The sequence below is a fragment of the Mugil cephalus genome, chromosome 15, assembly GCF_022458985.1.
Source record: "Mugil cephalus isolate CIBA_MC_2020 chromosome 15, CIBA_Mcephalus_1.1, whole genome shotgun sequence".
Taxonomy (NCBI): Eukaryota; Metazoa; Chordata; class Actinopteri; order Mugiliformes; family Mugilidae; genus Mugil; species Mugil cephalus.
The window spans coordinates 13,229,261-13,257,014 of record NC_061784.1 but is presented as its reverse complement, the minus strand read 5'-3'; the positions used below and the strand labels follow the sequence as shown (position 1 = coordinate 13,257,014).

At 49.1% G+C, this 27,754-nt stretch overlaps 2 protein-coding genes across 6 annotated transcripts in view; one reads left to right on the top strand and one right to left on the bottom strand.

Moving 5' to 3' along the window:
• zar1l (zygote arrest 1-like) lies at nt 1-1,860 on the top strand. The gene is made up of 4 exons (XM_047607304.1): nt 1-602; nt 1,167-1,259; nt 1,335-1,409; nt 1,592-1,860. The coding sequence occupies exons 1-4, from the start codon at nt 42-44 to the stop codon at nt 1,733-1,735; spliced, it is 873 nt and encodes a 290-aa protein (XP_047463260.1). The 5' UTR covers nt 1-41; the 3' UTR covers nt 1,736-1,860.
• A 1,043-nt stretch (nt 1,861-2,903) lies between these two features.
• The window catches only part of fryb (furry homolog b (Drosophila)), a 48,178-nt gene continuing 23,327 nt past the window's right edge, over nt 2,904-27,754 (bottom strand). The window contains exons 26-67 of one of the 5 annotated variants that reach the window (XM_047606631.1): nt 27,458-27,549; nt 27,119-27,291; nt 26,836-26,996; nt 26,632-26,742; nt 26,338-26,492; nt 25,942-26,041; nt 25,680-25,851; nt 24,745-24,995; nt 24,499-24,645; nt 24,251-24,419; nt 24,036-24,126; nt 23,738-23,811; nt 23,065-23,215; nt 22,415-22,518; nt 21,360-21,451; nt 21,133-21,226; nt 20,814-21,033; nt 20,524-20,675; nt 20,237-20,424; nt 20,047-20,141; nt 19,130-19,328; nt 18,814-19,035; nt 18,358-18,556; nt 18,136-18,233; nt 17,867-18,037; nt 17,549-17,689; nt 17,266-17,451; nt 16,974-17,138; nt 16,517-16,591; nt 16,213-16,383; nt 16,003-16,011; nt 15,432-15,626; nt 15,151-15,288; nt 14,845-15,059; nt 14,527-14,731; nt 14,265-14,414; nt 13,358-13,456; nt 13,157-13,240; nt 6,756-6,773; nt 6,434-6,544; nt 5,797-6,032; nt 2,904-5,706 (exon numbers count right to left, since the gene is read on the bottom strand). In XM_047606631.1, coding sequence (XP_047462587.1) covers nt 5,448-5,706; nt 5,797-6,032; nt 6,434-6,544; nt 6,756-6,773; nt 13,157-13,240; nt 13,358-13,456; nt 14,265-14,414; nt 14,527-14,731; nt 14,845-15,059; nt 15,151-15,288; nt 15,432-15,626; nt 16,003-16,011; nt 16,213-16,383; nt 16,517-16,591; nt 16,974-17,138; nt 17,266-17,451; nt 17,549-17,689; nt 17,867-18,037; nt 18,136-18,233; nt 18,358-18,556; nt 18,814-19,035; nt 19,130-19,328; nt 20,047-20,141; nt 20,237-20,424; nt 20,524-20,675; nt 20,814-21,033; nt 21,133-21,226; nt 21,360-21,451; nt 22,415-22,518; nt 23,065-23,215; nt 23,738-23,811; nt 24,036-24,126; nt 24,251-24,419; nt 24,499-24,645; nt 24,745-24,995; nt 25,680-25,851; nt 25,942-26,041; nt 26,338-26,492; nt 26,632-26,742; nt 26,836-26,996; nt 27,119-27,291; nt 27,458-27,549 — 6,138 coding nt within the window. In that variant the 3' untranslated portion in view covers nt 2,904-5,447. The remainder of the gene's footprint in view (nt 5,707-5,796; nt 6,033-6,433; nt 6,545-6,755; nt 6,774-13,156; nt 13,241-13,357; nt 13,457-14,264; nt 14,415-14,526; nt 14,732-14,844; nt 15,060-15,150; nt 15,289-15,431; nt 15,627-16,002; nt 16,012-16,212; nt 16,384-16,516; nt 16,592-16,973; nt 17,139-17,265; nt 17,452-17,548; nt 17,690-17,866; nt 18,038-18,135; nt 18,234-18,357; nt 18,557-18,813; nt 19,036-19,129; nt 19,329-20,046; nt 20,142-20,236; nt 20,425-20,523; nt 20,676-20,813; nt 21,034-21,132; nt 21,227-21,359; nt 21,452-22,414; nt 22,519-23,064; nt 23,216-23,737; nt 23,812-24,035; nt 24,127-24,250; nt 24,420-24,498; nt 24,646-24,744; nt 24,996-25,679; nt 25,852-25,941; nt 26,042-26,337; nt 26,493-26,631; nt 26,743-26,835; nt 26,997-27,118; nt 27,292-27,457; nt 27,550-27,754) is intronic. The other 4 variants (XM_047606633.1, XM_047606634.1, XM_047606636.1 and 1 more) reach the window with 4 other exon arrangements.

Genomic DNA, 27,754 nt, shown 5'->3' with positions numbered 1-27,754 from the left:
ATCGCAAGAAGAAGAACTTGAACCGGTTTCATGGCTCCAGGATGGAGGGGTTCCTCTCCACTTTCCCACCGTACGCCGTCTACGGTAACCCGGCCAGCGGCCCCCCGGCTCAGGGCAGCGGCTGGGCCAAGCGAGAGGGCCGCTTCGTGACCCCGCAGGGCCTCAACTACCTGGAGCTCTGCAAGGCCATCCTGTCCCAGGTCAACCCCGGCTTACCGCCTCCCCTCAAGAAAGCCGACACCAAAGAGTGCGGCGTGCAGGTGAACGCCAAGGTGGATAAAATCGTGCAGTGCTCGCTGGGTCCCAAAACGCTGTTCTGCCACGAACATCCTCCCTCCCCAAACTCCCCCAGGAGTCCGGATCTGTCCAAACCGGACGGGAATCCGCAGCTCAGCACGCCTCCCCCTTCGGTCTGCAAGCTGCGCTTCCTGAGACCCGTCTCCATCTACTCGCCGGTTTTCGACCGCAGGATTTTCATGAAGAAGCTCAGCGATGACTGTGGAAGCGAAGGAGAGGCCGAGGCCCCTGAGAAAGCGGAGTCTGACGCTGGCGAGGACGCGGTGAAGTCTTTCCACCAGTCTTCCAAGGGCTCCATGTTTCAGGTGAATATTTCAAGAGAAACCAAAGGATTGAAAACGTTCCCACCAGTTAGGAGCCTCATTAGGGCCATCTCCCCAGTATCCACATGGTGAATCTGGATCAATCTGCAAAAATAACCTGCTGGGACTCTTTAAAGTTTCCTCAGATGCCACACTGTGCACCTTGTGTTAGGGTTTCCACACGCTGGAACTCTATTTGCATAGAAATGTTGTGCATCCATTTGAACAAGACCCCCTGCAAACTCAAAAAATCTAACTCAATACGGGAGTCCACACTAAAGTGCTGTAAATAAAATAAACATGGATATGAATTTAAAAGTGTAAAGCCTTATGCAGAATCAAATATGCTGAGTGAGAGGTAAACGGAAGAATGAAAAAACCAGAGCAGGGTGCAAGAAGTTATACGATTGTTCCTATAAAATAAAACGAAAAGGCAGCAAACGCCAAGCATTTTAGGCCCCTGGTGTCCGCATTGGTTTTTATTCTGCATCTCATGTCAAACCCTTAAACTCTGCAATTGCGTGCAAAGATTTTGTGCACAGATGACATCTGACATTTTCGCCTTAGTTCCTGGAGCAGAGGTATGGGTTTTTCCACTGTAAAAAATGCAACATCCGGTGGGAGAGTGCTTATGTGTGGTGCATCTCTGGAACCAGTAAGGTGAGTCGGCTTCTATCTCATAACTCGTGTCTCGAGATTCATAAAATTAATTCGGGGTGACCCTTGTTCTGGCAGGTGTACTACAAGCAGCTCTGCCGGAAGTGTCAGGTGGGGTTTAACCCCTACAGAGTGGAGGCCATCCTCTGCAAGGTGCGTATTCCTACCCTAAAAAAAGGAAACGTCCCAATGTAAGTGGATCATCTGGTTCTGGCGTTGCTGCAGGATTTTGAGTGTTCGAGCAGACGGGGTTTCCTCAAGTGTCGGCGTCCTCCAACAGGTCTCGCGAATGTCCGAGCGGTTTCTGGTGTTCTTGACTCTTGCTGTCCTCTCAGGGTTGCTCTCAGACGTGCTGCAGCTGTGAGAAGAAGCAGAGGCACATCAACATGAAGAGGCCTCACCGCCAGGACCTGTGCTGCCGCTGCAAAGGAATGAGGCTGTCCTGCGACGCCACCTACAGCTTCAAATACATCGTGTGAGCCGGATCTCCACCTCGGTCGGTTACCTGAGGTGGCTTCTGTAAATGCTTTCCCACCATTAGTGCTGTCGGTTAATATGGAAACTGTTTTTGTAAAAAAAAATTAAATAAAGTTTATGAATTATTCTTTGCGCCTCACGTTGATGTTCTTTGTGCATTAAGCTGCTCTGTCTGGTTTTGACTTGTGACACTAGCATGCATGTAGATTTGTCATGAAACTCTCGCATCATAAGTGGAACCTGTGTTCAAGGTTGGGAGCTTCGTTCCAAATCCTCACCTATGCTCATGAACTGAGGGTAGTGACTTAAAGAGTGGCATCGCTGCTGAAATGAGGTTCCTCTGAAGGGTGGCTCGGCTCAGCCTTGGAGATGGGGTGAGAAGTTGGGACATTTGGAGGGAGCTCGGCGTTAAACCACTGCTCTTTAGCATGCCTTCCCTTTGGAGGTTTACTGGGCCCGGCCGGCCGGGAGGAGTCCCCGGAGAAGACCCAGGATTATTTATCTCGTCTGGCTTGGGAACGTCTCGGGATTCCCTGGGATGAGCTGGATGTGTTGCTAGGGAGAGAGTTCTCACTTGGCCTGTTGCCACCAGATAAGAGGATGGAAAATGACTGAATTGCACCGAGCAGCAATTTTGTCCTCCTGGTTGATGTGTTGGAAGCGGGAGAAATGGGCATTAAGGAGGATTTCAGTGAGTTTGATAAGAGCGGTTGGTTTAGTATGGGGCTATGTGGGAATAAACCACTCACGTTGCCCATGTTGACCCCTGTCCATTGCCAAAAGTACCCACGTGAGCAACAGATCTGGACCACGGAGCAATGGAAGAAGGGTCAGGTCTGATGTATTTTCTTTTACATCACATCACCGCAGACGAAAAACAATGGTCTGAGGAACACAAGTTCAATCAAGCATCTGTGGGACGTGCTCGACAAAAACAAGCGTGATCCATGAAGGCCTAACCTTGCGACTCATGGGACTTAAGGGATCTGCTGCTCACATCTTGGCGCCAGATACCACAGCACACGTTCAGAGGAGGAGGTTGAGTCAATGCCTCAACAGGTCTGGGCTGATTTGGCCAAAAAAAAGGGGGGGACCAACATAATGCTAAGGCTGATATGTTTACATAGTTGGTAAATAAAGAAATAACTGAGATGTGACATAGACAAGAAATCATTTTGATATGTCTTTACTTTGACACCAACTTGTACAGAGCATCAACTCAAAACAACTTCACAAAGGCTGTAAAAGTATTTACAAGGTGAAAAAAAAACTACGTTCTTCATCTAAAAAGCTTTAAAAATGTGCAACTTCTTGTTTGGCATGCAAACACACGTTCTCCCACACACAAGGAAAAAAAAACAACAACAACAACAACAAAAAAAAACAGCGCACCCGCGTGAGCTTGAAGCTCCCTTTTGCACCTCATACAAACGTATCTTTCAGATAAAATATGACTTTGTTAATAAATATTTCAAACACCCCATACGGTACACGGAGGACGCATGCATGGCAGTTTGATCGTAGAGAGCGAAACATCGATATAAAACCTAAGTCGAATGAGTGTTGATTCATAGCGGATATAAATAGGAAAAAAAAAGACATTTGTACAGCGAAAAAGGGGGCGAGACGTGAGAGAGGGGGGGGCCGAGGGAGAGTCACGAAAAAAGGGCCGACGACAGGAGGCGTTCAGTAGTAGCACAGGTTTTCAACATCAACAATGAGCGCTGAATGTCAGCATTTTCCCTTAATTACAAACCACACACAAACATATGCTACTATGGTTGTGTGACGATAACTATTTTACAGACAGAAAGACGCGAAATATCCCGCGTGCGCGTGCGCCGCCCTCTCTCGGCGTGTGAACGCGACGCGCAACAGTGTAGGACAGTGAGAATTATAGTGTGTAGTGACGCTCACTAATGACGCTACCACTAGCCACAGAAGAGTGTACGGCACTAGGCGATGGCGTGATTAGTCCACCAGTGTTTACAACAGCAGTCGGGCACAAAGCTGGTTGGCTGATACAGAATATAGTCGGGGCTAGAGCAGCATGATGAATTGCGCTTGAATCGAGTCCGCGTCCGCTCTGCCGGTCAGTCTGAGGTCAGAGTTTTTTTGTTTTTTTGTTTTTCCCGGAAGTGCGAAAGGGACGCTCGTGTACAGTAGAAAGCATTTTACCCAGGTCATGCATTGCACAGTTTCTCAGAACAGTAGACGCGGCGGGAGAGAAAAAGTCACTCCAGCATTTGGCTTTTCCTTCTCAGCGAAAGTCTTTTTTTTCTCTCTCTCTCTCTCTTTCTCTCTCTCACAGTAACAAAACGAAACAGTAACACAATCGCCTTTCTGTAACATAATTTAAAAAACTAATACCAAAACTCCACTTAGTGCAATAGAGGAAAACTCTTCCAGTGATGCTACGTAGTGTCACAGGTGCTCTCCTCGCTGTCTCCGCTGATGCGACCGACATAATCCTTGAAGGAGGAGTCAGGAATCCGAGCCTTCACTGGTCCTCAGGTGCAGAGCAGATCAGGCGCTGAGCGGCGACCATTCAACGCCAGCAGGACGTACACTGAGAGCACATCATTTACGACGTGTAGCTGCGAAGCGGAGACTTCGTCGGCAGGCAGCGATCTGTGTATCCAGTGGGTTCAGAGATCCATTCCACCGTGAGCGGGATGCGACTCCCTGGCCTTAAAGTGTAAAATCGTCTCGTCGCTGACTCCCCTCCAGATGCAAACATCTAAAAGTTGGTCAGGAATAGTTTCGTTTCAGGCATTTGGATCGATAGAAGTTTTAGGTCCTCGGGTTCGGTGGCGTCAGCGTCTCAGGTTTGGACGTCTGACGGTTCAGCTTTCAGGAGCCCCCCTACTTTCAGTAGGGGCAGGGCGGCGTGCCCCACCTTCCCCAGGTAGCGCGTCAAGGGAGTGGCGGCGCCGCCGAGTGAGCAGCAGCAACCCCAAGCGGCGGCCTCTCCTGGGGGGCCGGCGGTGGGACAGGGAGGGGGAGGCGGGGGAGGCGGAGGGGGGAGAGATGAAGACGGAGCGGGGCCGTGTGTTAACACTGTGTCACAGTCGAGCAGCGAGGGCGGGGGAGGGTGTTTGTATGGGGAGCGGGGGAAATGGGGGAGGTGCGATCCTCGGGGAGGAGCGGGCGGTTCGCTCGCGTAGGCGCGCGTGAGCAAGGTGGGCTCCGAGGCGACCGTCGGGAGCCCGTTGGGCGCGAGGGACGGCGTCGTCGGGTGTTTGCCGCAGCGCGAGTGCGACAGCGGCGAACTGTGCGATGAGTGTCCTCTGAAAGGGCAGTAAAGGCTCGCGTTCTCGTCGAGGTGACTCCTCCTCAGCGCGTGTTTGCGTGGCAGTGTAAAGTCTGGCGTGCTGGAGCAGCTGTGCGACGAGAACAGGTCTGGAGGGTTGGGAAATTCGAGCGGAGGGGCGTCGGGGTTCACAGCGGGTGAGGAGCGCGGGTGCGAACGCGACTGCGGCTCTAGCGCTGGGCGGGGCGGTAGGCGGGCAGCGGTCTGGAGCTGTGCAGCCGAGGCACCAGACACACGGGAGGGGGCAGGGGCCAGGTGTGAGGGTGCGGGGCCTCCTCTGGAAGAGCAGGCAGTGGAGGGTGAGGAGGGAGTTTCGGGAGGGTCAACGGTTGCAGCGAAGTGAAAGGAGGAGGAGGAGGGGGAGGAGGGGAAGGAGGGGGAGGGGGGCTCCTGAGCTCCTGTCAGAGGCTTGTCCCGGAGGCGCTGGAGTCGGGGAGGTAGGTTGTGACGACCCGGTAACCCTGGGCGCGGCGGATCATGTCGCGGATCTCCCCGTTGAGCTCCAGGAGCTTGGAGCAGATCAGGCTCAGGTCCTGCCGGGAGCCGACCAGCGCGATGGTGCCGGTCTGACCCAGGGTCTGGTGGCGAAAGTAGACGTTGAGCAGCGTCTGGACCTCGGTCTCGGAGCTGCCGCCGAACACTCCGGTGGGCCACTGCCTCCTGAGAAGAGTGGGAGATACGTGACATTAGATTTATTGTTGCATCAGCACTGGATGATGAGAACATCTGGCGGCTATTACATTCACGCACCTGCACTCCTGGATGTAGCGCACAGCTTTGGTGAACTCGTGGTTCTTGAGACACTCCAGGATGGCCTGCACGGCTGCCTCCGAGCTGGGGAAGCTGGGCACGACCATGGCGGCCACCTGGGTGGCGTGCGCGTGGGTGTGGGCCAAGTGTTTGTGCTCCAGGTCGCTGGCCACGGCCGCCTCCGCCGCCTGCAGGCTGGTCTTCAGATCAGTGAGCTCCCGAGACATGTTCAGCAGCTAAGAGGTGGGAGGGCGACAGAACACAGACGGTGGTTTGAGCTTTATGTCGACGCAGGAGAAGCCTTTATAGGAACACTTATAATTATTATAATTAGACTAAATAATCAAGATAAACGCAGAATCATTTTTCTACAAATGAGCAACTAAAATTTTACACAGAGATGGAGAGTAGCAGCTGGATGAAAAGATTATTCAAATATTCCATCACACTGACAGAGAAAACATCCAGCTTTCAAATAAGCACTTTACATAACTTAACAAATAACAATAAAAACAGAATTTCACACTCAACAAAGAAAAACATCAAATGTGTTGATATCTATTTTGAACACAGATCATCTTCCTAGTGAATCTTCAAAAGACAACCAACAGGCTCCATCTTCATGAACTCGTCTCACCTCAGGCACAGAACTGATGGCGTGGACTTGACCAATGAGCGAGCAGTAGGACTGGAACAGGAGGAGGAGCTGGAAGTGCAGCTTGTAGAGCCTCTGACAAAGCTCCAGTTGCTAGAAGACATCAACCAAGCAAACAAGGTCAGATTGAGCAGTATTGGTGAACACACACTAACACAAACACAGTTTTGTTGTATTCTCTGCACACACACACACATGCAAAGGATTCACTCTACGTCCTGATTGTCTCGTGGAAAGTAAATTAAGCAGTTGATTTAAGAGCAATTAACAGCAGTGAAGTGAAGAAACTTGGAAGAGAACTTACTGCAAGAGACTCCATTTGCTAGACAGCGAGAGAGCATGTTAGGGCGTCAGAGTGAGGTGAGAGGAAGACAGAGCGTCAATAAGACACATGCATTGCACCACATAAACCGTGACTATTTGCAGTCAGACCACCAGGTATTAGTCAGTAGCAGTGTCAAAAATCAGCATCTTTGAGTTCTATTTCATCCTTACTGACCGCCAGAGGCGGTGCTTCAAGCACTGAATGCATCCATCTCGCGCATGCGCAGGTCGAGTATTATACCAACAAAGTCACCTGTGACCCCTGATGACCCCGGTCACCTATATCTTCCGGTGACATCAGAGGATCGGTTCCTTTTCATCTTCTCGCTTCGCAGGTAACTGCACGCCACTACGCTAGCTAAAGCTAAGTGGCTATTGCTTCGTTGCCGGTAGCCTTGCGACGTTTCGTCGGAGCCGCGAGCTGCTCGCCCCTCCAAAGGCTGCAACGGACTCCGCCGAGAGGTTTGTGGTTTGCCGCGGACACATCTGCATCGGCTTTTCATCCTCGGTTGGATAAGTTTATTTCGTTCTATTATATACATTCTTAAGTGCAACCGGTTACTCGTTGGTTGTATTTGTTTTTTGTTGGTGGAGGTAGTGTTCCCGCTCCCTCTCCCGGCATAATATTATGTGAATCAGCTGTTGGCATTGCGTGTGCTTGCCATTAGTGCTGACTATCGGTGCAACCCTTTTGCATTCGCTTTGTTTTGTTGTTTCGTTTGCTGGTGAAGGCAGTGGCCTCGCTCCCTCTCCGGCATTCGTACCGGTATATGGTTGTATTATATATTTGTATTATATTTTCAATTGTTGGTGAAGGCAGTGGCCTCGCTCCCTCTCCCGACATTTGTACCGCTATATATTTGTATTATTTTTCAGTTGCTGGTGAAGGCAGTGACCTCGCTCCCTCTCCCAGCATCTGTACCGCTAATGTTTGCCAATTAGCTGTAGGCATTGCGTGTGCTTGCCGTTGACTATCGGTGCAACCGATTGTACTCGTTTTGTGTTGCATTTTTCACTTGTTGGTGACGGTAGTGATTTCGCTCCCTCTCCCGGCATTTGCATTGCACTTGGTATTTCAGTTGATTGATGTGCATCAGCGGTCATTTTCTTGACCGTTTGATACTTTTCTTTCCCTATTAATTATTACCGGCGTTTTTCGCTCGGCCTACCTTAGTTTGTGTATTGTGGTGCCATTTTGACTGTGCCCGTTTTGTGCAAATACCCCTAACTGGTGAAGGCAGTGCTTACGCTCCCGCTCCCAGCATAGGTGTGATTTTGTAGTTGGTAGCAGTGTTCCCGCTGAGGCTAACTCATCTCCTGCAACATTTATCTGGTGACGGCGGCGGTTTCGCTCCCTCTCCCACTGTCTGTTGCTTTCTGTTTGTTTTCCTGGTTGTCACCATGTTTGGCAACCATTCTTGTTCGGCCTGTATGGCTTCTCTGCAGCCTGAAGATGGCCATGATTTGTGTCCCTCATGCCTCGGCCTTGAGCATCTGAAGGAGGCTCTTTCAGATGACGCCTGCATGAACTGCAGCTTCATGCCCCGGGCAGTGAGGGCTGCCAGACTAGCTGAGGTAGAACAACTGTTGACCCTCAGCCCATCAGCTGAACAGCTGACCCCAGCACAGGGAGTGGTTCCAACTCGGTCTGGCAGGCCCAAACGTCGTGCTGCCGAGACAGCAGTCCCCACTTCCAGGAAGAGGGTTAAGGAGTCCAGCCTTGCTTCCAAGGTGGACCAGTTAACAACAGAAATTAATAATATGAAATCCCTCTTCCTAACCTTCCAGTCTGGGACTAGTGCAGGGGAGCCAGCTGCTTCAGTGCCTCCAGCGGCCATCTTGGAGCCGGAGGAAGATGTGCTTTCCATGGCGGCGTCAGCCACTCAATTTGCTGAATATGAGCCGGAAGTGGTTGCGCAGGATGTAACCTCCCGTGCTTCCGCGGCAGGCTCCTGCTCATCGACCCACAGCTCCGCTGGTGGTTCTGATGATGGCTCAATGGGAGCCATCATTCGTATGGCCCTGGCCCGTTTGCAGTTAGACCTACCGCAAGCTCAGTCGGCTCCAGCCAGTGCTTTCTTCAGGCGTGGTCCATCCCACACTAACTTTACTGTCCCCCCATCAGAAGAATATCTGAGGGAGTTGCATGCATGTTGGAGGGATTCTAGAACTCTCTCTCATGCAACATCTGATGGCCGCACCCTGGCAGCCATGCAGGATGCACCCAGATTTGGCTTGGGCCGCATGCCAGCAATTGAGCCCCCTATAGCTGCTCTGATTGTCTCGCCTGATGAGGCTCTGAGGCCAGATGCGAGGTGTCCTCGTCCCCAGTGTCGGGTTACGGATGACCTACTCTGTAAAGCCTATGACGCAGCGGCACGCATGGGACGCATAGGTAATTCTATGTCCCACCTGCTGCTCGCGCTATCAGCATCCCTGCAGGAGACTACAGTGGATGCTCCCGTCCACAATTTCAGCGACGCTTCCCTGCAGGCATTCGCGCTGATGTCTAAGAGAGCTGGGGCGATTGATGTCCACTCTCGTCCAGGCTCGCCGTCAGGTTTGGCTGGCGCAATCTCCTCTGACTGATGCATGTAGGAGAACTCTCCGCAGTGTTCCGGTGGAACCTGGGGAGCTATTTGGGTCTGCGGCTCTAGAGGCGCTTAACCGCACAGTTCAAGCCAGACAGACTCGATTTCAGCTGTCTGAGCTTCAAAGGAATATGCCCCCTCCTAGCGGCCCTAGGAGCTCTTCAGTTGCCCCCCAGCGCCGGCCTCATCCACAGGCTTATCCCAGTAGCTATCGCAGGTCTCAGCGCACACCTTCACTGCCTGCCCACCAGCAGGCACGGGGTTTTCGGGCCTCTGAGCAGCTGCCCTCTAGGCAACCTCAGGCCTCTCATGCTGCCCATCGTGCCCCCAGAGCCTCTAGAGGCCGGGGGACCCGGCGCTGAGGCCCAGGGGCCGGTCGTCGGCTGTTTTTCCCAGCAGCAGCTCAGTTACTGGGCTGCTTCCACCAGGGACCCCTGGGTGCTTTCCACCTTGACCCACGGGTACAAACTTCAGTTCCGACGCCGGCCCCCAGCCTATGGCCGGGTCAAGATGACCATCATACGCGACCCGGCAAAAGCCCAAGCCCTCAGCCAGGAGTTGTCCGTCCTCCTGGACAAAGGTGCCATCGAGCCAGTAGATCCCCTGTTGCAACCAGGGGGATTCTACTCCACTTACTTTCTAGTAACAAAGAAAGACGGCGGACTCCGTCCCATCCTCGACCTGAGGGGTCTCAACAGATTCCTGAAGGTCTTGAGGTTCCACATGCTCAGCAATGCAGAGGTTCTGCGCACTGTGGCCAGAGAGGAGTGGTTTACATCAATAGACCTGAAGGATGCCTACTTTCATGTCCCCATAGCTCCAAACCACAGACAGTTTCTGCGGTTCGCTTTTCACGGGCGTCATTACCAGTTCAGGGTGCTCCCGTTTGGCCTCTCCCTTTCCCCACGGGTTTTCACCAGGTGCATGATGGCAGCCCTCTCACCCCTGCAGTCGCAGGGCATGAAGGTCCTCCCATATCTGGACGACTGGCTCATCTGTGCACCGTCCCAATCTCAGATGGCCCTGGACACGACACATCTTCTGTCCCACGTGGCCCGACTGGGCCTGAAGGTAAATTTTACCAAGAGTTGCCTGGTTCCCTCGCAGAGCACACTCTTTCTCGGAATGACTCTCGATTCAGTCGCCATGAAGGCCTGTCCGTCACCACAGCGGGTGGACGACATTCTCCGCCTCCTTCTCTTGTTTCAGGAAGGCAGGTGGTTGCGCTATGTGGAGTTTTTGCGCCTCCTCGGGAAACTGACGGCTGCTGCCAATGTGGTTCCTCTGGGACTGCTGTCGCTACGTCCTCTTCAGAGGTGGCTGCACAGCTTTCATTTCGATGTTCGATGGCACAGGCACAGGAGACTCAGAGTGTCACGCTGTTGCCTTCTTGCTCTGGCCTCATGGAGAGAGAGATCATTTCTCCTTCAGGGCATGCCCTTGGGTTCCATTGCATCCCGTCGGGAAGCCATCACAACAGATGCCTCCCTCTCAGGGTGGGGCGCCGTGTGGCAGAACCGGACAGCTCAGGGGCTGTGGTCTGCTCGAGACCGCTCGGTGCATATCAATGTTCTAGAACTGTGGGCTGTGCACAGGGCACTGCTTTTCTTCCTTCCCTTCCTGAGAGGCCGACATGTGCTTATACGGTCGGACAATGTCTCAACCGTCTCCCACATAAACCACCAGGGGGGCACCAGGTCTGCCCAACTGTTGCAGGCATCCCGGGACCTGCTGTTGTGGGCAGCCCCACGTCTGGCCAGCCTGAGAGCAATGTATTTGCCCGGGGAAAAGAACCAGGCTGCCGACTTCCTCTCTCGTTACAAACCGCCGCCAGGGGAGTGGCGGCTTCATCCAGAGGTCGTTCTCAAAATCTGGGAGGTCTTTGGCAAGGCAGAGGTGGATCTGTTTGCCACGGAGGAGTCGACCCATTGCCCTCTCTGGTTCTCTTTGACAGAAGAGAGCAGCCCTCTGGGTCAGGACGCTCTTGCCCACGATTGGCCAGACAGTCTTCTCTATGCGTTTCCGCCAATCCCTCTGATTTTTCCAACGCTACAGAGGGTCCTCCAGCAGGGCCACAGACTGCTGTTGGTAGCCCCCTTTTGGCCAGGCAGGACGTGGTTCCCATTGCTGAGCAGGCTCTGCCGCAGCTCACCATGGCGCCTCCCCGACAGGAAAGATCTCCTGTCTCAGTTACAGGGCCAGATTTGGCATCCCGACCCTCCTCGCCTGCAGCTATGGGTCTGGCCGCTGCAGGGCCCAACCCCCTACTGACAGAGTGTTCAAATTCTGTCTGTAATACCATATTGAATGCCAGGGCGCCTTCTACCCGGTTGCAATATGAAAATAGGTGGCAGCTGTTCACTGAGTGGTGTTCAGACAGGGGTGAGGACCCTGTGAACTGTTCAATCCCTAAGATTTTGGAGTTCCTCCAGTCACTCTTGGATAAGGGTCGGTCCCCGGCTACTCTGAGGGTGTATGTGGCAGCCATTTCCTCTCGACATGTTCGGGTGGAAAATGACACAGTAGGGTGCCACAGATTGGTGTCACTTTTTCTGAAGGGGGCGTGGCGGTTGCGAACCCCACGAGCACAGCGTGCCCCAGCATGGGATCTGCACCTGGTGCTAGATGCTCTGTGTTTGCCTCCCTTTGAACCCCTGGAACAGGCAGAGCTGAAGTGGGTCTCTGTTAAGACTGCCTTTCTCCTTGCCATTGCTTCAGCAAAGCGGGTCGGAGAGCTACATGCTCTATCCGTCAGTGATTCATGTCTGAGGTGGAACTCGGATGGTTCAGGGGTTACTCTTTGGCCAAACACAGCCTTTCTCCCGAAGGTTCTGTCGTCATTGAACCTCAATCGACCTATCCACCTAGCACAACTTGTCCCCCCAGCAGGGGAGGACAGGTTAAGACTGCTGTGTCCTGTGCGGGCTCTGAGAACCTATGTAACTGCGACCGCAGGTATAAGACGGTCAGACCAGCTCTTCCTCTGCTATGGTGGTCCTAGGAAAGGCTGTGCTCTCTCCAAACAACGACTGTCTCATTGGGTTGTTGACGTCATCACCCACGCATATAAAGGAGGTGGTCATCCCCTGCCGTCAGGGGTGAGGTGCCACTCTACCAGGGCCGTCTCAACATCATGGGCGGCCCTGCGTGGTGTGCCCCTGGAAGACATCTGTGATGCAGCATCATGGGCATCACCAAGTACCTTCTCCAGGTTCTATCGGGTGAATGTTGCCACCCCCATCCGATGGGTGTGGTCCTGTTGCCTGACTCTGCTGTTTCCTCTCAATGAGGTATGCATTGGAATTCTTCGTGACTTTGTTGTTATGGGTCATCCAGTGCTTGAAGCACCGCCTCTGGCGGTCAGTAAGGATGAAATAGAACGAAAGTTACGTATGTAACTACGGTTCTATGAATCCTGGATGACCGCCAGAGCGTTCCGTCACTCAGAATCCTCGTGCACTCGCGAGAAGATTCTGCAGGAACCGATCCTCTGATGTCACCGGAAGATATAGGTGACCGGGGTCATCAGGGGTCACAGGTGACTTTGTTGGTATAATACTCGACCTGCGCATGCGCGAGATGGATGCATTCAGTGCTTGAAGCACCGCCTCTGGCGGTCATCCAGGATTCATAGAACCGTAGTTACATACGTAACTTTCGTTTTACTTCTTAGTGGCTCGGAGAGAAGGCAGGAGGGTGAAACAGAAAACACACCTCAAACATGCAAAGAAGGCAAATAGTGTGGCCAACTTGTTCACTTTTGTATGTTTTGATAAATAAATAAATGTACCTTCTCCTCCGAGTCTCCAGGTTGGCAGGTGACCACGCTGTCACCGGGACACCTGGGAAATGTGTCCTTACAGTTTCGCAGCCACTGAAGGGAAAACAATGTAGAGTTGGCAAAAAAGAAGAAGAAGAAGAAGTGAGGATTATTTTGTTTGTCACATATTCGCATGGGGAAAAAAAATAAGAAAACAGTTAGTGTGCTCACCGATACAGCCGCCTCCTCTCTGGTACTGTAGGTATCAAGATACTCCTGCAGCTCCAGCGCACTGAACTTCATCTTTTCCAGGAGACCGTAGGACATGATCTGGAAACAAAAGAAAAGGAACTAATTAGAGCAGTGTTCAAATCTTAGAAAGCAACTATGATCTGATCAGTCTCAAGTAGAGTTGGGGGGTATACGGGTTCATACTGAATGCCAGTATTTTGTTCCATTATGATATGATTTTTTATTACTGGTGTATTTGATTACAAAGCATTCAGAACAATTTCAGACCGGACTATTTTCAATGTAGCGCTTCTAAACACACATGGTGCGACTGTGTCACTGCGAGGCGTGGTGAAGATGGAAAGGTCCGAAAAATGAAGTGGCACAAGACAGATTTGAGTTTAGGGTGACCGGATGTCCACAATTTCTGGGGACAATCCTCGTTTTGGATGACCTGTCCCCCGGATAAAACTGTCCCTGCAAATGTCCCCAGTCTTAGCTTTTTATGAATGAGAAAAATGTTGCACACAGACTACAGTTATTACGGTAGCCGGTCGGGCTGCTATTGATATTACAGATATAGCAGTTTCAATATGTTTAAATATGTAGAAACAAATGAAATCCTATTTCTTCTTTCATCTTGGTAATGTTTAATTTTTTTTTTCCCCACATCAGCGGGTAGTGCAAACACAGGGCCATGCAAACCTGTTTTACTACTAGTGTGGGATCATTCTACAATATTTATTCATCATCACCGTAAAATAGTCCTAATAATTCCTCTCTCAACCAGTAGAAATGTTGTACATATTTGATTATAGATGAAAAAAAAAATACCGTAATGTACCGTGATGGTGTTAGAACACATTTCTGGTCATATCACGCAGCCCAAGTCTTAAGCAGTTCTCACCGTGTCAGCGTCAATGTAGATAGTAGGACAGTCTGAGCATGTTGTCAGCATCTGTGAGGACCTGAGAAACTTCGATCCGATGCCCCTCAATCCCTCACCGAGGTAGGTGGCAACATCAGTGGTCAAGGTGCAGAATTTTCCCTGAATGTTCTGGGGGCAAAAAAAGGACATGTAAGGATCTAATCCTGTTTAACGCACACCAAAATCTAGAGTTCATAAATGAATTAATGAATGTAATCACATCGCTTTAAGGTCGGTTTACCTTAAAGAGAGATGAGAAGACCTGAAAAGTGTAGACGGCACACGACCCATCTGAGTCCGTCACGAGCTGGTTGATGTGACAACGCCACGCCTCCTCAGCGTCGTCACACACCGTGGGCTGGAACGCTGCCAGGATGGCGGAAAAAAAGGGAGAGGGGGGAGGAGGAAAACCGAGGTCTTCCAAATCATCTACATCATCCCGCAAGCTGTGACGAGACAGCGAGACACAATAAATAAATTATGAAGTAATAAAGCGGCTATTTAATAAGTAAAGAGACGGTGTCTGGAAATCTGGATAATATATGTGCACATAAAATACCTGGGCAGACAGTTGGGGTCTAGAAAGTCCAGCGGGGGTTGGCAGTAGTCTGGGTTGAGGCCTCGGTCCAGATTCACCAGCTGATCCATCGGTTGCCCTGGCAAATCCAGAGTGAAGCTCTCGCCGCAGTCTGAGCCGTGAGGGAGCTCGTTGGCGCTCAGCGACAAGTCATCGTCCTGGGCCTGCGTGTCCTCATCCTCGCCACACACTCGAACCTGAGGAAACACGGATTTATTTATTTATTCTGACAATGAAAAACATATCTACACCAAATCTGTGCATGAATGCGCATTTTCTTCCCCTCACGTTAAGGCCGATGTGATCGTCGTGGAGCGCTCCCTGGCCCGGGGTGGTGGCACCGAGGGAGACGGGGTCGGCAGATGTGTCGTAAGACGTAGACAGAGAATCAGTGTGATTGGTTTCCTCCGACGGAGACGGGTTAGTCTGGACCAGGAAGAGGAAAAAGATATCTACTGGTTTGATTGACTGACATATTTAAAGCGGGTCACTGCATTAGCATTCAATTACATTTTTCAGGCTTCAGTGGATGTTAGTGCTGTATTGATCCAACAGTTAAGGCTACGCACGAGCTGTGAGTGTGAGAGGCTCTGGCTGGTCGAAGACTCCTCCTCCTCCGAGGACTCGTCTGAGTCGTGAGGGTCCTCGTGACCCAAGCTGGGGGTGCTGCCCGAGTGCTGGCTCTCCTCCAACAGGTCCCCCAGCTCGGTGCTGTCCAGAGACCGTCGCCGCACGCCCCAGTTGAAGTTATCGCCGGTCTCGCCCTGGATGAAAGACACACACGCACATATACACATTGGAAGACGAGGGCAGCGGCGGCGGTCACAGTGGATCTCACTGCGGTGGGAATTTTCATGTTAACAATTAAGAGCTGCTTTAGTTACAAGCACAAGATGCAAAATGAGCTGTTATTCATGGCATGGATTTGCACCTGATAAGGTAATCTTTATCCCATAGCCTACACCGCTTCTCTTTATTGTGACAAATAGCGATATTGCCAGAAATGTTCTGCAACCAAGCTGTGAGAGCAAAATGAAGCACAATCGCTGCTTTTTTCTTCTTGTTTTTTTTTCAAAGGAGCGAGCAACACCACAGCGCTGATCAAAGCTCATGTTAAGTGCTCAGTGTGAGAGACCTTACCTGGAGCTCCTAGGCAGCGCAGGGGAGAAAGAGAGACACAGAGTTAGACGGAGAGAGAGGCGAGGGGGGGGCAGAGATATACAATTCAATCATAAGAAAAACAGGCGGATGAGACGATACAACAAAGATAAAGAGGAGGAAAGAGACGCTTCGATATACACACTGTAAATCGGATCAAAGGATGAAATGCGGGCGCTGTGTGAATCTCACCTCTCCATCCTCCAGCTCCACGTCCAGGAAGTCAAAGTCTCGGAAAACCCTGAACTGCTGCTCGCTGGCGGTGTCGTCCAGCGTGTCCTCTCTGGTGCCCCCCTCCTCAGACGACACGCCGCTCTCACGCACCTCCATCATGTCCAGGTCGCCACAGGATGAGAAGATCACCTGAGGAGAAACAAAAAAGGGTTTATATTCATCTTAGATAGGCTAACCAAATAGAACACATAAATAACCATCCTTTAGCTGTGTAGATTACACAGATTTTTGATGACGCCAAGAGTGAAAGATCGCTGCTTACTGATGGGTTCTTAGTGAGTCCAACTTCTTGTCCGCAAAGAGACAAAACGTTCACCAGCTTCTCTCTGGTTCTTTTCTGTTTGTACGAGAAAGATAGCAAAAAAATAAATGCAATTAATGTTACAATATTAACATGAACTGAGATCCCACAATACACTAGAGATCGACTGATATATCCGGCCGACAGACAGGCGCATCCACAGGCTGCCCTGTGCTGCTGGAGGCGCTGTGGTCCCATGCAGCCCATACATTGCCCCTCCCCAAATAACAGTGCATGAACGCATAAGAGTAAGTACGCATAATTAAATATTCTTTGAGCCCAATAAATGTTGTTGTTTTTGCTTAAATTGAAACTTGTAAGGAAGGGAGGGAGAAACATCAGTATCGGCTCCAAATATTGGCTCAGACAAATCGGCAGCACGTATTGGCCATCACCAATCAAAACAAAGGTAACACACCTGAGATGACAGCGGTCGCCTCCAGCTGACAGGCACCAGTATGGTGTTGGAATTGGATCCAGAGGAGGTGGAGGAAGTGCTGCGGGTTACAGCCATGGCCCTGGCCTTCCCCTCTCTGCCCCCAGAGCCCTGGAGCTCGTCAAACCGCCGCCCGATCACTGGCGTCTGTGTTTAGAAACGTAGGACCACATGCAAGATTCTCTGGTTAGGAATTTAAGAAGCAGTTACGATATCCTCTTTTATGCCTAAAAAAAAGCTTTCTACTGTAAAAAAAAACTGTTCCCAAACTCACCTCAGAGATATCAAAAGTGAAGTCAAGTGTTTTCCCGGGCAGAGCTTTGGCCGAACCGTCCCACACTCTGCTGACCTCCAGGTTGGAAAGATCTCCCTGCGAGTGGCCGTAGACCGGATGAACGAGGCTGGCAGAGCGTGACACAACCAGCTTCAAGATGTTCAAAGCATCCTTCCAGTGTATTGTCTGTAAAATCACATGGAAGAAGAAAGGGAATGACATAGGACAGTTTATATCATATGGATACACAACAGAATAACAGTGTTTTGTGTGGGACACTCACCTGGACAAACTTCTCAATGGTCTTCAAGACATCCGCGTTGAACTGTTTGACTTGTACAGCAGTCAGGTCCATGTGGCTGAGCAGACAGTAGATGATTTGGAGGAGAGACTGCTGCATGCTGGGAAGGCCTTTATCCAGCAGCTGAGAGACAGAGAGAGACAGTCAGTAAGCGACAAGCACGGAGCCCTGACTAACTGTTTGGCTCCACAATTTATTAACTTTCTTAGAAACTAAACATTTAACTCAATCATATAGAGCATATAGAGCAGGTCACTGTCTTGGGATAAATGAGGTAAAGTTATATTTGTCAGCACTCACCTCAGCCATGTAGGTGACCATGTTGAGTGTAATGTCAGAGAAAGCCTCATGAAGGTAGCGGCACACCACACTGACCCAGGAGAAAGGGTCCCGAGTGTAGGAACGTGTCTTATAGAGAGTCATCACATGTGCCAAGTGGGACAGTTTAGTGTTCTTCTCCACCAAACACACCTGAGACAGGGAAAGATACAAAATTAGTTTCCTAAACTATTAAAAAGTGCACCTTACTTATACTTAAAGTAAAAAGGAACTAAAGCAAACTAAAGTACCTGTGCAATCCTCTCAGCGCTCTCCTTACAAAACTGATTTGGGTGGCCAAAGTGCTGCACCAGGTGAGGCAGCAGACACAGAACATTCAGAGGGAATCCTGTACAGGGAGAGTTTGAATTTCAGGTCAATCCAATGTAAACTGTTAGTGGCTTACAAGGATCAAAGTGAGACATGAGAAAGATAGGAGCTAACGTTTATTCTGATACTCTTTCGGTACCTACCTATAGACTGTGAGCTGTCAACGACGGGCACACGGGAGACTGGTGTGAGTTGGCAGAAGAGCTGTAAGGTGAGGTCAGAAGTGGCCTGGGAGGTGAAACCCTTCAACAAAAGCTGCTGAATCCCAGAGAAGCCGCTCCATCTCAGCTGAGCCTGCAGCTTCTCCAGGCGTTCCCGGTTCTCCGCTCTGTCTAAGGGCACCTGGAAAATAAGAGTTGTTTTTTTTTTTAATTAACAACCAGTTCTCAGTATTTTGGAGTGCTGATAGAAGGCATTAATGGCGCAAAGCTCTTAGATCTGGTCAGCAAATACCTTGATCCAATCGGCAGTAAAAGGAAGCAAAAGCTTTTGGGACGGTTTACATTCTTCTGCTTCTAGTGTTTTATCTACCTGGTATCTAGTTGTTTCTATGGCTACACAACTTTCCCTCCATGATCACCAAGTTTCATCTCATCTACCTTTGACAGCAGCTTGTGAACGAGGCGAAGCGACATCTGATACTCGAACTCGAAGTCCGACTCCATAAGTGACACAGCCACCCAGAAGACTGTGGCCAGTATCGACGAGGGATGGGAAACGTGCGCAGGATCCGACAGAACACTGGGATCAATGCGGTTGGTTGACGACGTGCAGGACCCTGGCGACCTCCCTGTCCGGGCGAGACCGTGACTGTTGCAGGCCTGTAGATTGAAGACGAACACCGGATTAATTAGTGAGACGTAATACTCGTAACGATCGCTTTAAATCATAAAGACGACAACAATCCATTCTCGCCTGTATACGATCCAGAGTGGCACTTCGAGGAGGGTCGCTCGACTGGTAGCCACACTCGCCAAACTTCTTGGGGACGGAGTAAGAGCGCTGGTGGCGCTGCGACGACAGACCAACAAATCCTGGACCAGGGAAGTTCAGCTGACCTGTGCTCTTCCTGTTCATCAGTTTGTCACTAGTCACAAAGTCTGGTGAGGACGTCCTGGGAGTCAGACACAGGAGAATTAAATATACGTGAATATGTTCAGTCATCCGGTCATCAAGTCATCATGGTACATGTAAAACAAAGCTAGAACAAAGACAACTTCTAGCTCTCTTCAACTAGTTGACAGGATTAGATTAATCAGAATAACATCCTTTAACCTCCTGACACCTGGCGTCCTCATATGGGGACATTATGTTTTAGGTTTGTTTGCAGCTCCTCACAAGGACACACTTTTGTCTGCCATCTCGTGGTAGCGAAGTGTCAGTACACTTGTCTATTTATGCTTATTAACTTTTCTAGTTTGACATGACATGCATCCTCAAAGTACCCGTTTGAGGACACTGGGATTTCCTTGTTTCCAGTTCTTCAAAATAAACAGTTTTATATGTTGGTACGCATTGGTGGTGCTTATTTTTTATACTTCTTAGGTCCTACTAATCTTAAATACCTTGGAGAAATTAAAAATGCATAGCAAACTAAACCTCAGGTCTCAGGAGGTTAATTTAGGTGAGGACCTGGTTATTAACAGACTTTAGTTAATGCAACTTGGATGACAAGTAAACCTGCCTTTGTTTGGTTTTTTATTTGAATATGGTTAAAAGGGTCAAATATGGTGTCCTTGTGTCACCATCACAAAAATCTTAGTCATTCATTATCACAAGGATGTTTCTGTTTCTTTTTCTGCTGTGTTACTCATATACATATAAAGGCCTACCTGGTAAGAGCTGCCATAAGGTCGCTGTTTTTCAGACACTCTGCCAGATTCACCACCACTGACTCCAGCGTCAGCAGCACCTCCATCACATAGCCCTGAAACACAGCTTTGTGTGAGCTTCAGCGCCAACACGCATTCTCTTAAGTCACATTTCTCCAACCAAAAAGTCATCTTCACTTCTCTTTCTCACCTGCACCTCGTCTCCATGTTCTCCCACCACCTCAACGAGGCGCGACACCAGGTCAGACACGGCGTGGTTGTTGATCGGCTGCTTGAGGGCTCTGAAGATCTGGAAGGAGCGGCCGGCGTAGTGGCGCGAGGAGCTACACAGAGCCGTCTGCAAGGCCACGTCGCTCAGCTGCTGCTCCAGGTGGAAGTCTGTACAGGCACAAAGATGTAGATTAAGTGTATTGGTTTGCGATAGTGACAGTACATTGAGTTACTTTGTTATTTTGGCCTTCGTGTGATGTTCCTCACCCGATTTGGACTCCTTGAAGACAGAGACGACGTGCCGTAGGAAGTTGGAGAGCTGCTCCGTGCTCTTGGAGTTGGGGTTCTTTGGTGTGATGTCTTCGTGCACCCACAGGGGCCCAAACGCTCTGAGCAACGACAAAACAGTACTCCAGGCACTGCATACCCACCACCAGTAACACCACATACAAGTTACACCAGCACTTAAACATGTACACAGTGCACACAACGTTCCCCACTGCGGGTGTTTTTACGTTCCCTTCAGAATCGCACTCATTCACCGGAGTTGTGTTTACCTGGTGGAGAGGAACTCAATGAGTTTGTTTGTCTTCTCGTCCGTCTCGTTGGGCGCATCTTCGAGATCCTCCAGGTCATCAGGTGTGACGAGGGGCAGATTTCCAACACTGCCTGCAGTGCTGCCGCCGCCAAGGCTGGCGGAGGAGGAGTTGGAGGTGGAGCTGAGTCCGGAGTCCACCACGGGAGACGCCTGCCACTCTCGCAAAAAGTCAGGAGCATCTAAGGGAGCATGATGACAGTGTATACAGAAGACCTGTCCATGATATTATTATGTAACGGCACAGCATACTTCTTTTTTTTTTTTTTTTTTTTACTTACGTGACTGCTGGTACTCGGTGTGGTAGCTGGACTTTATGGTGAGGGTCTTGTTGTCACTGATCTCTCTGGTGAGCATCAGAACTGAAGCTATTACCTGTAAACACACACCAAAAAGGGAGAAATGAGGCAGTTATCCTCAGTACTATATGCAATACCAAATTCTCTTTTGCCTCCAAAGTTGAGGCTAAACTGTTGTATAATCAAAGGTATTTGGATGCCATTCTGACCTGGAAGTTGTTGTTGCATGAAAGAGCAATGAGCAGGTGGAGAAGGAGCCGTTTGCTGTGTTCATAGACCTCTGGCCTGTAGTGGTCCAGACCTGACAAATTAAATAAAAATTCAGACAGACGACAACAAGATTAGGATTCTGTGCACAAATCAGAACACAAACTATAAGAAAGAAAAAAAAACACTGCCTAATTAAATGTCTCTGTCATTTCTTTGAACCACATTAAGAGAGATGAGATATTCTTTGATGTTGTTGCCGTGAACGAGGAAAGAAAGGTCAAAAATTCCCATAAATACACCTTGTGGAAAGCCTTCCTGGAAGAGCTGAAGCTGTTACACCTGCAAAGGCTGGGTTGATGTCATATTAAACTCAAAGGATCGAGAATGGGATGCGTGTAATTAAGTTCTTATGCGTGTAAAGGCAGGCGAGCGAACACTTTTGGCAACATAGTGGAAGTTGCTATGGCAACGTCCAACCACAGAGCTCGAACTGTCTCTCCATCACAATACAAACACAACATTAATTCTTAGACAACTTCACGCGCCGCAGTAACAAAGGCTGGATCGTAATAAGCAGCCTGAACATGGAGCGTATTGCGCTGAGTGTGCAGACAGCATACGGTAATAAATCACATGTGCACACATGAAAGGGCTGGTATGCGCCGGCATGTTTGGGAATGTATCAGCGGTGATAGACGAGAGAACGGTGTGTCCTGAAATGCATGTCTGTGCGGGATGGAGATAAAACATGCTGTCACGATATTAGCTCAGTGGACGTCATAGAAAAATACCTGCGCACCTCAGGGATATTATGCTGATTTTCAATCTTATCTGTTTAGATCGTGGTTACGTAAAGTCAACCTCAGGTTCCATCACTGAGAGACAGAGACGGAGGAGTTTATATGGTCGGCGTTCCAGCTAATCCAGTTTCTCACTTTTGAACATGCGCTTCTTTTGTTTACATTGCGCTCTTTAATCAGATCATAAAAACCCACCTGTACCAACTGAAAAACTGACTAAGGGACTGTATGGTCATGTGCTGTGGCTGCCTTACCCAAGAAGAGGGCATGCAGCAGCAGGGGCAGGTGTAGAGCCCAGTCTTCTCTCACACTGTGGTCCACCACCATTTCAGTCATGAAGATCACTGCAATGTTGCACCTGAGGACCGACACACACGCACACATCTCATGAGAGCACAGTCAAATCAACAATACCTGATCTTTCAGTGGGACGGCGAGGCGGTCAGCCGCGTAACATCAGCAAGTTTGACCGTTCCTGCTTTTCAAAATTGGCTCAATGATGACAAAGTCCAGACATGCAAGCTTTATTTATTTGTACATATTTCTCCTCTGCTAATATGTTACAGAACTCTCCTGTGACGTGTTGTGTTATTTATGCCGCTCACATCTCATAAATCTAACCCCGATGTCGACGAGTGACATGATCTCATCTTACGTTTTATGTGGAGTTATTATTTTTCAAGAAAAGGCCGCGGGGAACATTATGTGATAAATTCCCTCTAAATGCTTTCTTTACATAACAGAGGCAGAGTGAGTTGGCTGGGGTTTCATTCTGTGCAGGGTTTTATCAGACCATCTGAGAGCAGGTGTGTCAAGTTCGCGTGAAGGACTCCGCTGACTCTGCCAATGCGTTCGACTTGTTTCGGAGTCGACCGGCGGTGCGGCGTGCGTTTGTTGTGAATACCTGTGCAGCGGTCCTCTCGGCGTGATGGTTTCTGGAAGGTAGTCGACCAGAGGAGCCCAGCAGCCTCCGTTAACGGGCATGGGTAACGGCTGGGGGCGGTTGGTCTCCAGGACGCCCAGTAGCCAGCCGGCATAAGGCGGAAGAGGGTCAGCTAAAAAAAAAAAAAAAGACTTTTGTTTAAATATGCACACGGAAATCTTAAATGGTGATATAGTGATGATGAGTTTTCATGCTAAGCTAAGAAAGCTGGTTAGCACATATTTTCAAAATGTGTGTACATTACCATACAGGTTAACTTGCTTAACAACTTAAAAAAATAATTAATGATCATGCTTTAAAATTAAACAAAAAATTAAATTTGATGAAACTGGTTTGGACAACACAGGTGTTTGCTAAAGAGGTCAACAATTGACTGCATTTGCTTCTAAATAACATATTTTTATATAAGCAGTATAAGCCATAAAAGGCAAAACACAATATAAAATTAAAGGATTATTTTATGTTATCAAAAAATGACAGCTTAGAGGAGATTAGTGGCAATTAAGCTAAAATGTTCAACATTTCAAACTAGCTGGCTAGACAATATTTATGTCCTGGTGTCCTTTAAAAAAAAAAAAAGCCCGGAGGCAAGTTTTTTACATTCATTCTCACGAGAACCAAGACGACCACTTACACTTCTCGTCCTCGTAGGAACCTCCGGAGCTGTTGCTGTAGCGAGACTCTAGTCTGTTGTGAGCCCTGGCCCTCCTGAAACACACATAACCACATTCACAAGTGAATTTCATAGTTTCTAGATATATATTTTTTTCGCACTCCTACTACTGAAATGTGTGAAAGCTTTATAGAAATGCTGCCGTATGAATGATACATTGCGCTGACACGTCTGACATATTTTATCTGTGTGCGCAGGCCTCTCGGGAGACCGCTGACATTTGAAACACTGTCTCAGTGCCTCAGTGTTTAATACTCACCGCTCTTCGTTCTCCCTCACCAGCTTGTTCTCGTCTGTGTCGGGAAGGTTGTCTTGACCGGCCACAACAGTGTTACTGCTGGAGGTGGTGCCTGCGCATAAAACATTTCAGAGATCGGTTTCAAATACTCCACAGTGAACCTTTCGTTATATATGTATAAAAACAACTTTCAAGATCAGACTATCGGTACTTCAGACAGGAATTAATCCTCTCACCTGTCTGGGAGGTGGAGGCCTTGTTGCTGGCAGCAAAGCGATAGAAGGGAGGGTTGTCGCAGTGCAAAACTACAGGGTTGACTGGGTCTGTCTGCTGCAGCTCAAACAAGAGCTCCTCCATAGTCTGGATGGTGTTGTTGCGGCACAAGTAGATCACCACCTTCTTGATCTAAAACAGGCGCGCATTAATTAGAAGCTATATCTTCTTGCATAAAAACACATGTATTCTGCGCACAGGCTTCACGTACATAAGGTAGCAGCGTGGTATCACTGCTGACTCCACACAGGCTGATGAGGAACTGCAGGGTGATCCTCAGGTTGTTGCTCCACCTCTCGTTGGACACCAGAGCATTCCAGGCATTCTCAATCTCCGGCCCGGGAACTTCATCTCCATACTGATAATGTCAAAAGAAACGAATCCAGTTATGAAGCGAGACGTGTCTCTGAGAAGAAAGGGAAATTTCCACACGCAAGAAACAAACGTGTCGTCCCACCTTTGCGGTCATGAACATGAGGTTGTTGAGCACCAGCGAGGTGGCCTGCAGGGAGCCCCAGCCGTTTCCTCTCAAACTAGGGCACAGGCCCTGCCCCTGACCGCGAGGTTCTTCCTCGGGCGTGCAGGGGCTCGAAGCGGGGGGCAGGAGGCCCGTGTCCACTAGCTCGATGTTACTGAGCCAGGGGAGCAGGTAGGACAGCATGATCTGCCTGCCGTTGGAATGAGTGGTTGGGAAACGCTGGCTCACCTCTGCGTCGGCGGGAGAAATATGAAGGGAATTAATGTTGCAGGTTCTCAGCATTAAGTAACAAGAGATAAAAAAAAAAAAAAAAGGGAGTGAATTTAACAACTGTCTCTGATAAGAAGAATGGCCTCTTGGGAATTTTGAGTATGAGGGTTCAAAGAGATAGAGTTCAGCACAGTGTGTGCTGTTCCAGTGTAGGGCAGGGTTCTTCGACGTTTTCTATTTAAAATTGCACAGGTTTAAATATTCTTATTTCAAACATGTGCAACAGCAGGGTGCCCGTGCAACTGCTGTAAACATACCTGACATAAACATACATATATACATTGGATTTCACCTGGGGGACTGAATGGGCTCTTTAAATTTGTGGGAGACAATTAAAAAATATATATATTAAAAAATGTCTAATCAACCAAAGATTTTGCGACCTCTCTGCCATACCACTGCGGACCCCCTAGGGGTCACAAACCCCCTGTTGAGACCTACAGTGTAGGGAGACATAATGAAGTGGGGGCTAGTTTTATTTTTAACAATTGTGTCAAGTTTTTAAGTTCTTGTTTTGGTCCCATTTCATGCACTTCGCAATGAAGCACACCAGTGTCTGTAATTCTATTTTTGCATTCAATCACTTTCTGATGCAAAGGAGTTCCACAGAAGACGATACATACACGAACCCATGACGATTTTACCTGAGAAAAGCGGCAGAGTGAGCTCCGGGTACATGCTGGCCAGCTGAATGGAGAGCTGAGACAGGTTGACGCTGTACAGGGGAGGCAGAGGGCCGTGTGTCCCGTACAAAATGTTACCGGGCTTCTGCTCCACCATCCGCTTAGAGTACGCACACAGCTTAGACTCCAGCACCTACAGACATGTTATTGAACTTTAACCATTTTTTTTTCAACCTCTTTGTATGCAACACATATATATATTTAATAGCACATATGTATGTACCTGCATCAGCTGCATGGAAATTTCGTAGATTTCCCTGCTGGTGTCTGACGCCTTGAATAGTACCAGATTGAGCAAAGTGACCAGGTCACACGGGTAATTCCTGGCAGAGAAGAGAAACAGTTACTAGACGCTGGTTATAATGAGAGCAAACACAGTGAATGCTAACAGTCAAGTGCGTGTGTGTATATAGAATGAATGACTTTCTTAATAACTCCCATCAGAGAGTAATCTCTAGATCTCTAGTCTTTCTGTTTTATTCTAACAAATCTTGTCATATCTCAACCTCTCAGCAGGGAGGTCAAAAGTTCTAGCAGCGTGTGTCCTGAAGTTGCCTTTTGGTGCAGTGACAGAGATCATATCAGCAGGGCAGATTAGAATCGATGCAAGCTCTCTTACCTGTTACCGCAGACTGTGGCGATGGCCTTGAAGCAGCCGGACGCCAGCTGGTAAGATCCAGTGAAGCAGCGGTCCACGGCCCAGTTGAACAGGTTGATCTGGTCGGGGTTCAGTTCCAAAAGCAGAATGACCACCTCGCACCCCAGACGGTGCACCTGATGGCAAACATCACGAAGAGATGTTAATCCACAGATCCAATTAGATGAAACAGAACTGTTCCAACTGCATTCTGTGCTTTCTATCATTACAGGAACTTAGAAAGCGCAGTAGCGACCGACAAGTTAAAAGACAAACCCGCAGGTCGTGACAGGCCAGGATGTTGTCAAGCCATTTGTACAGATAGCCGTCAGTAGAGAGGCCCACGTTGTCAAACACCGGACCGCAACAAAGGACTGCTGACATGGCCTAAGAGGAGAGAGGTTCACATTAACGTTGCAGTGAAATCTAAAATAACTCCTGCTGTGTAGTGGGGTTTGGAGACACGGTTGTGTCTGGTACCTTGAGAGCACAGTACTGGTAGCGAGTGATCTGGTGGTTGCGGTCGCTGTAACGGTCGAGGGGGGTGAACATAACACTGAAGGGTCCGGCCCATTGGCTGAAGAGAATGAAGAGATGGTGCCTCAGGGACTGTTGAGGGAAGAGGAAGCGTCTGTGGTGGACTGCGAAGAAGAGAGAGAGACGCATGACGTAAGAATCAGAAACAGACCTCTGTACCTACGAGCATTTTATCATTTTTTTCTATTGAGAGAACAATGTATCACATTATGACAGAAAGACTTACCAGGGACGCACTGGATGAGATTGGCCACCATCCCGCTGAAATGAGCTCGGATGTCTTTCAGCACGTCCAGCTCCTTCTCGTTCTCAGCCTCCAGGAGCATCCGGGTCAGGTCCACATACTCGAGGAACAAGGCTCCCAGCGCCAGGGAGTCACGCTCCAGGGCCCCGTTAGTGCTGTAGAGAAAGAAAGTGATGGAAATGTGGACTTTGGTAATTAAAGGTCAATGATGGAAGTCAATGAGAGAAGGGCATTTATGTAAACATAATTTATGTAAGTGCAACAACCAGAGATTACTCAGCAGATTACGTGTGTGTGTGTGTGTGTGTGTGTGTGCGCTACCTGTCACTGATAACTCCTGCATTAGCCAGCAGTTCAAAGATCCTCAGGAGCTGCAGCCTAAGCAGGTCTCTCCTCTCTCTACGCTTTTTGTTCTAAAAGCACAGACAGGTTGTTAATATACAGAATAATTTACGTCTTTTTGTTTAGTTTGTATCAGCTGAAAAGTTATGGAAAGAAACTTAACTTTACATTAGCAGTACAAATAATTAATAAGTCCATTTTTATAAATAATAAATGAGCGAGTTACGGAAAACAACTCTAATAGCTACACAACTTTATTAATAATCTAATCTATTC

Excerpts from the sequence above, each read along its gene's own strand:
- zar1l (XM_047607304.1), top strand. The coding sequence starts at position 42 with ATGGAGGGGTTCCTCTCCACTTTCCCACCGTACGCCGTCTACGGTAAC. Across the intron at positions 1,260-1,334 it reads GCATCTCTGGAACCAGTAAG|GTGTACTACAAGCAGCTCTG; the intron begins GTGAGTCGGCTT and ends TTGTTCTGGCAG. Across the intron at positions 1,410-1,591 it reads TGGAGGCCATCCTCTGCAAG|GGTTGCTCTCAGACGTGCTG; the intron begins GTGCGTATTCCT and ends CTGTCCTCTCAG.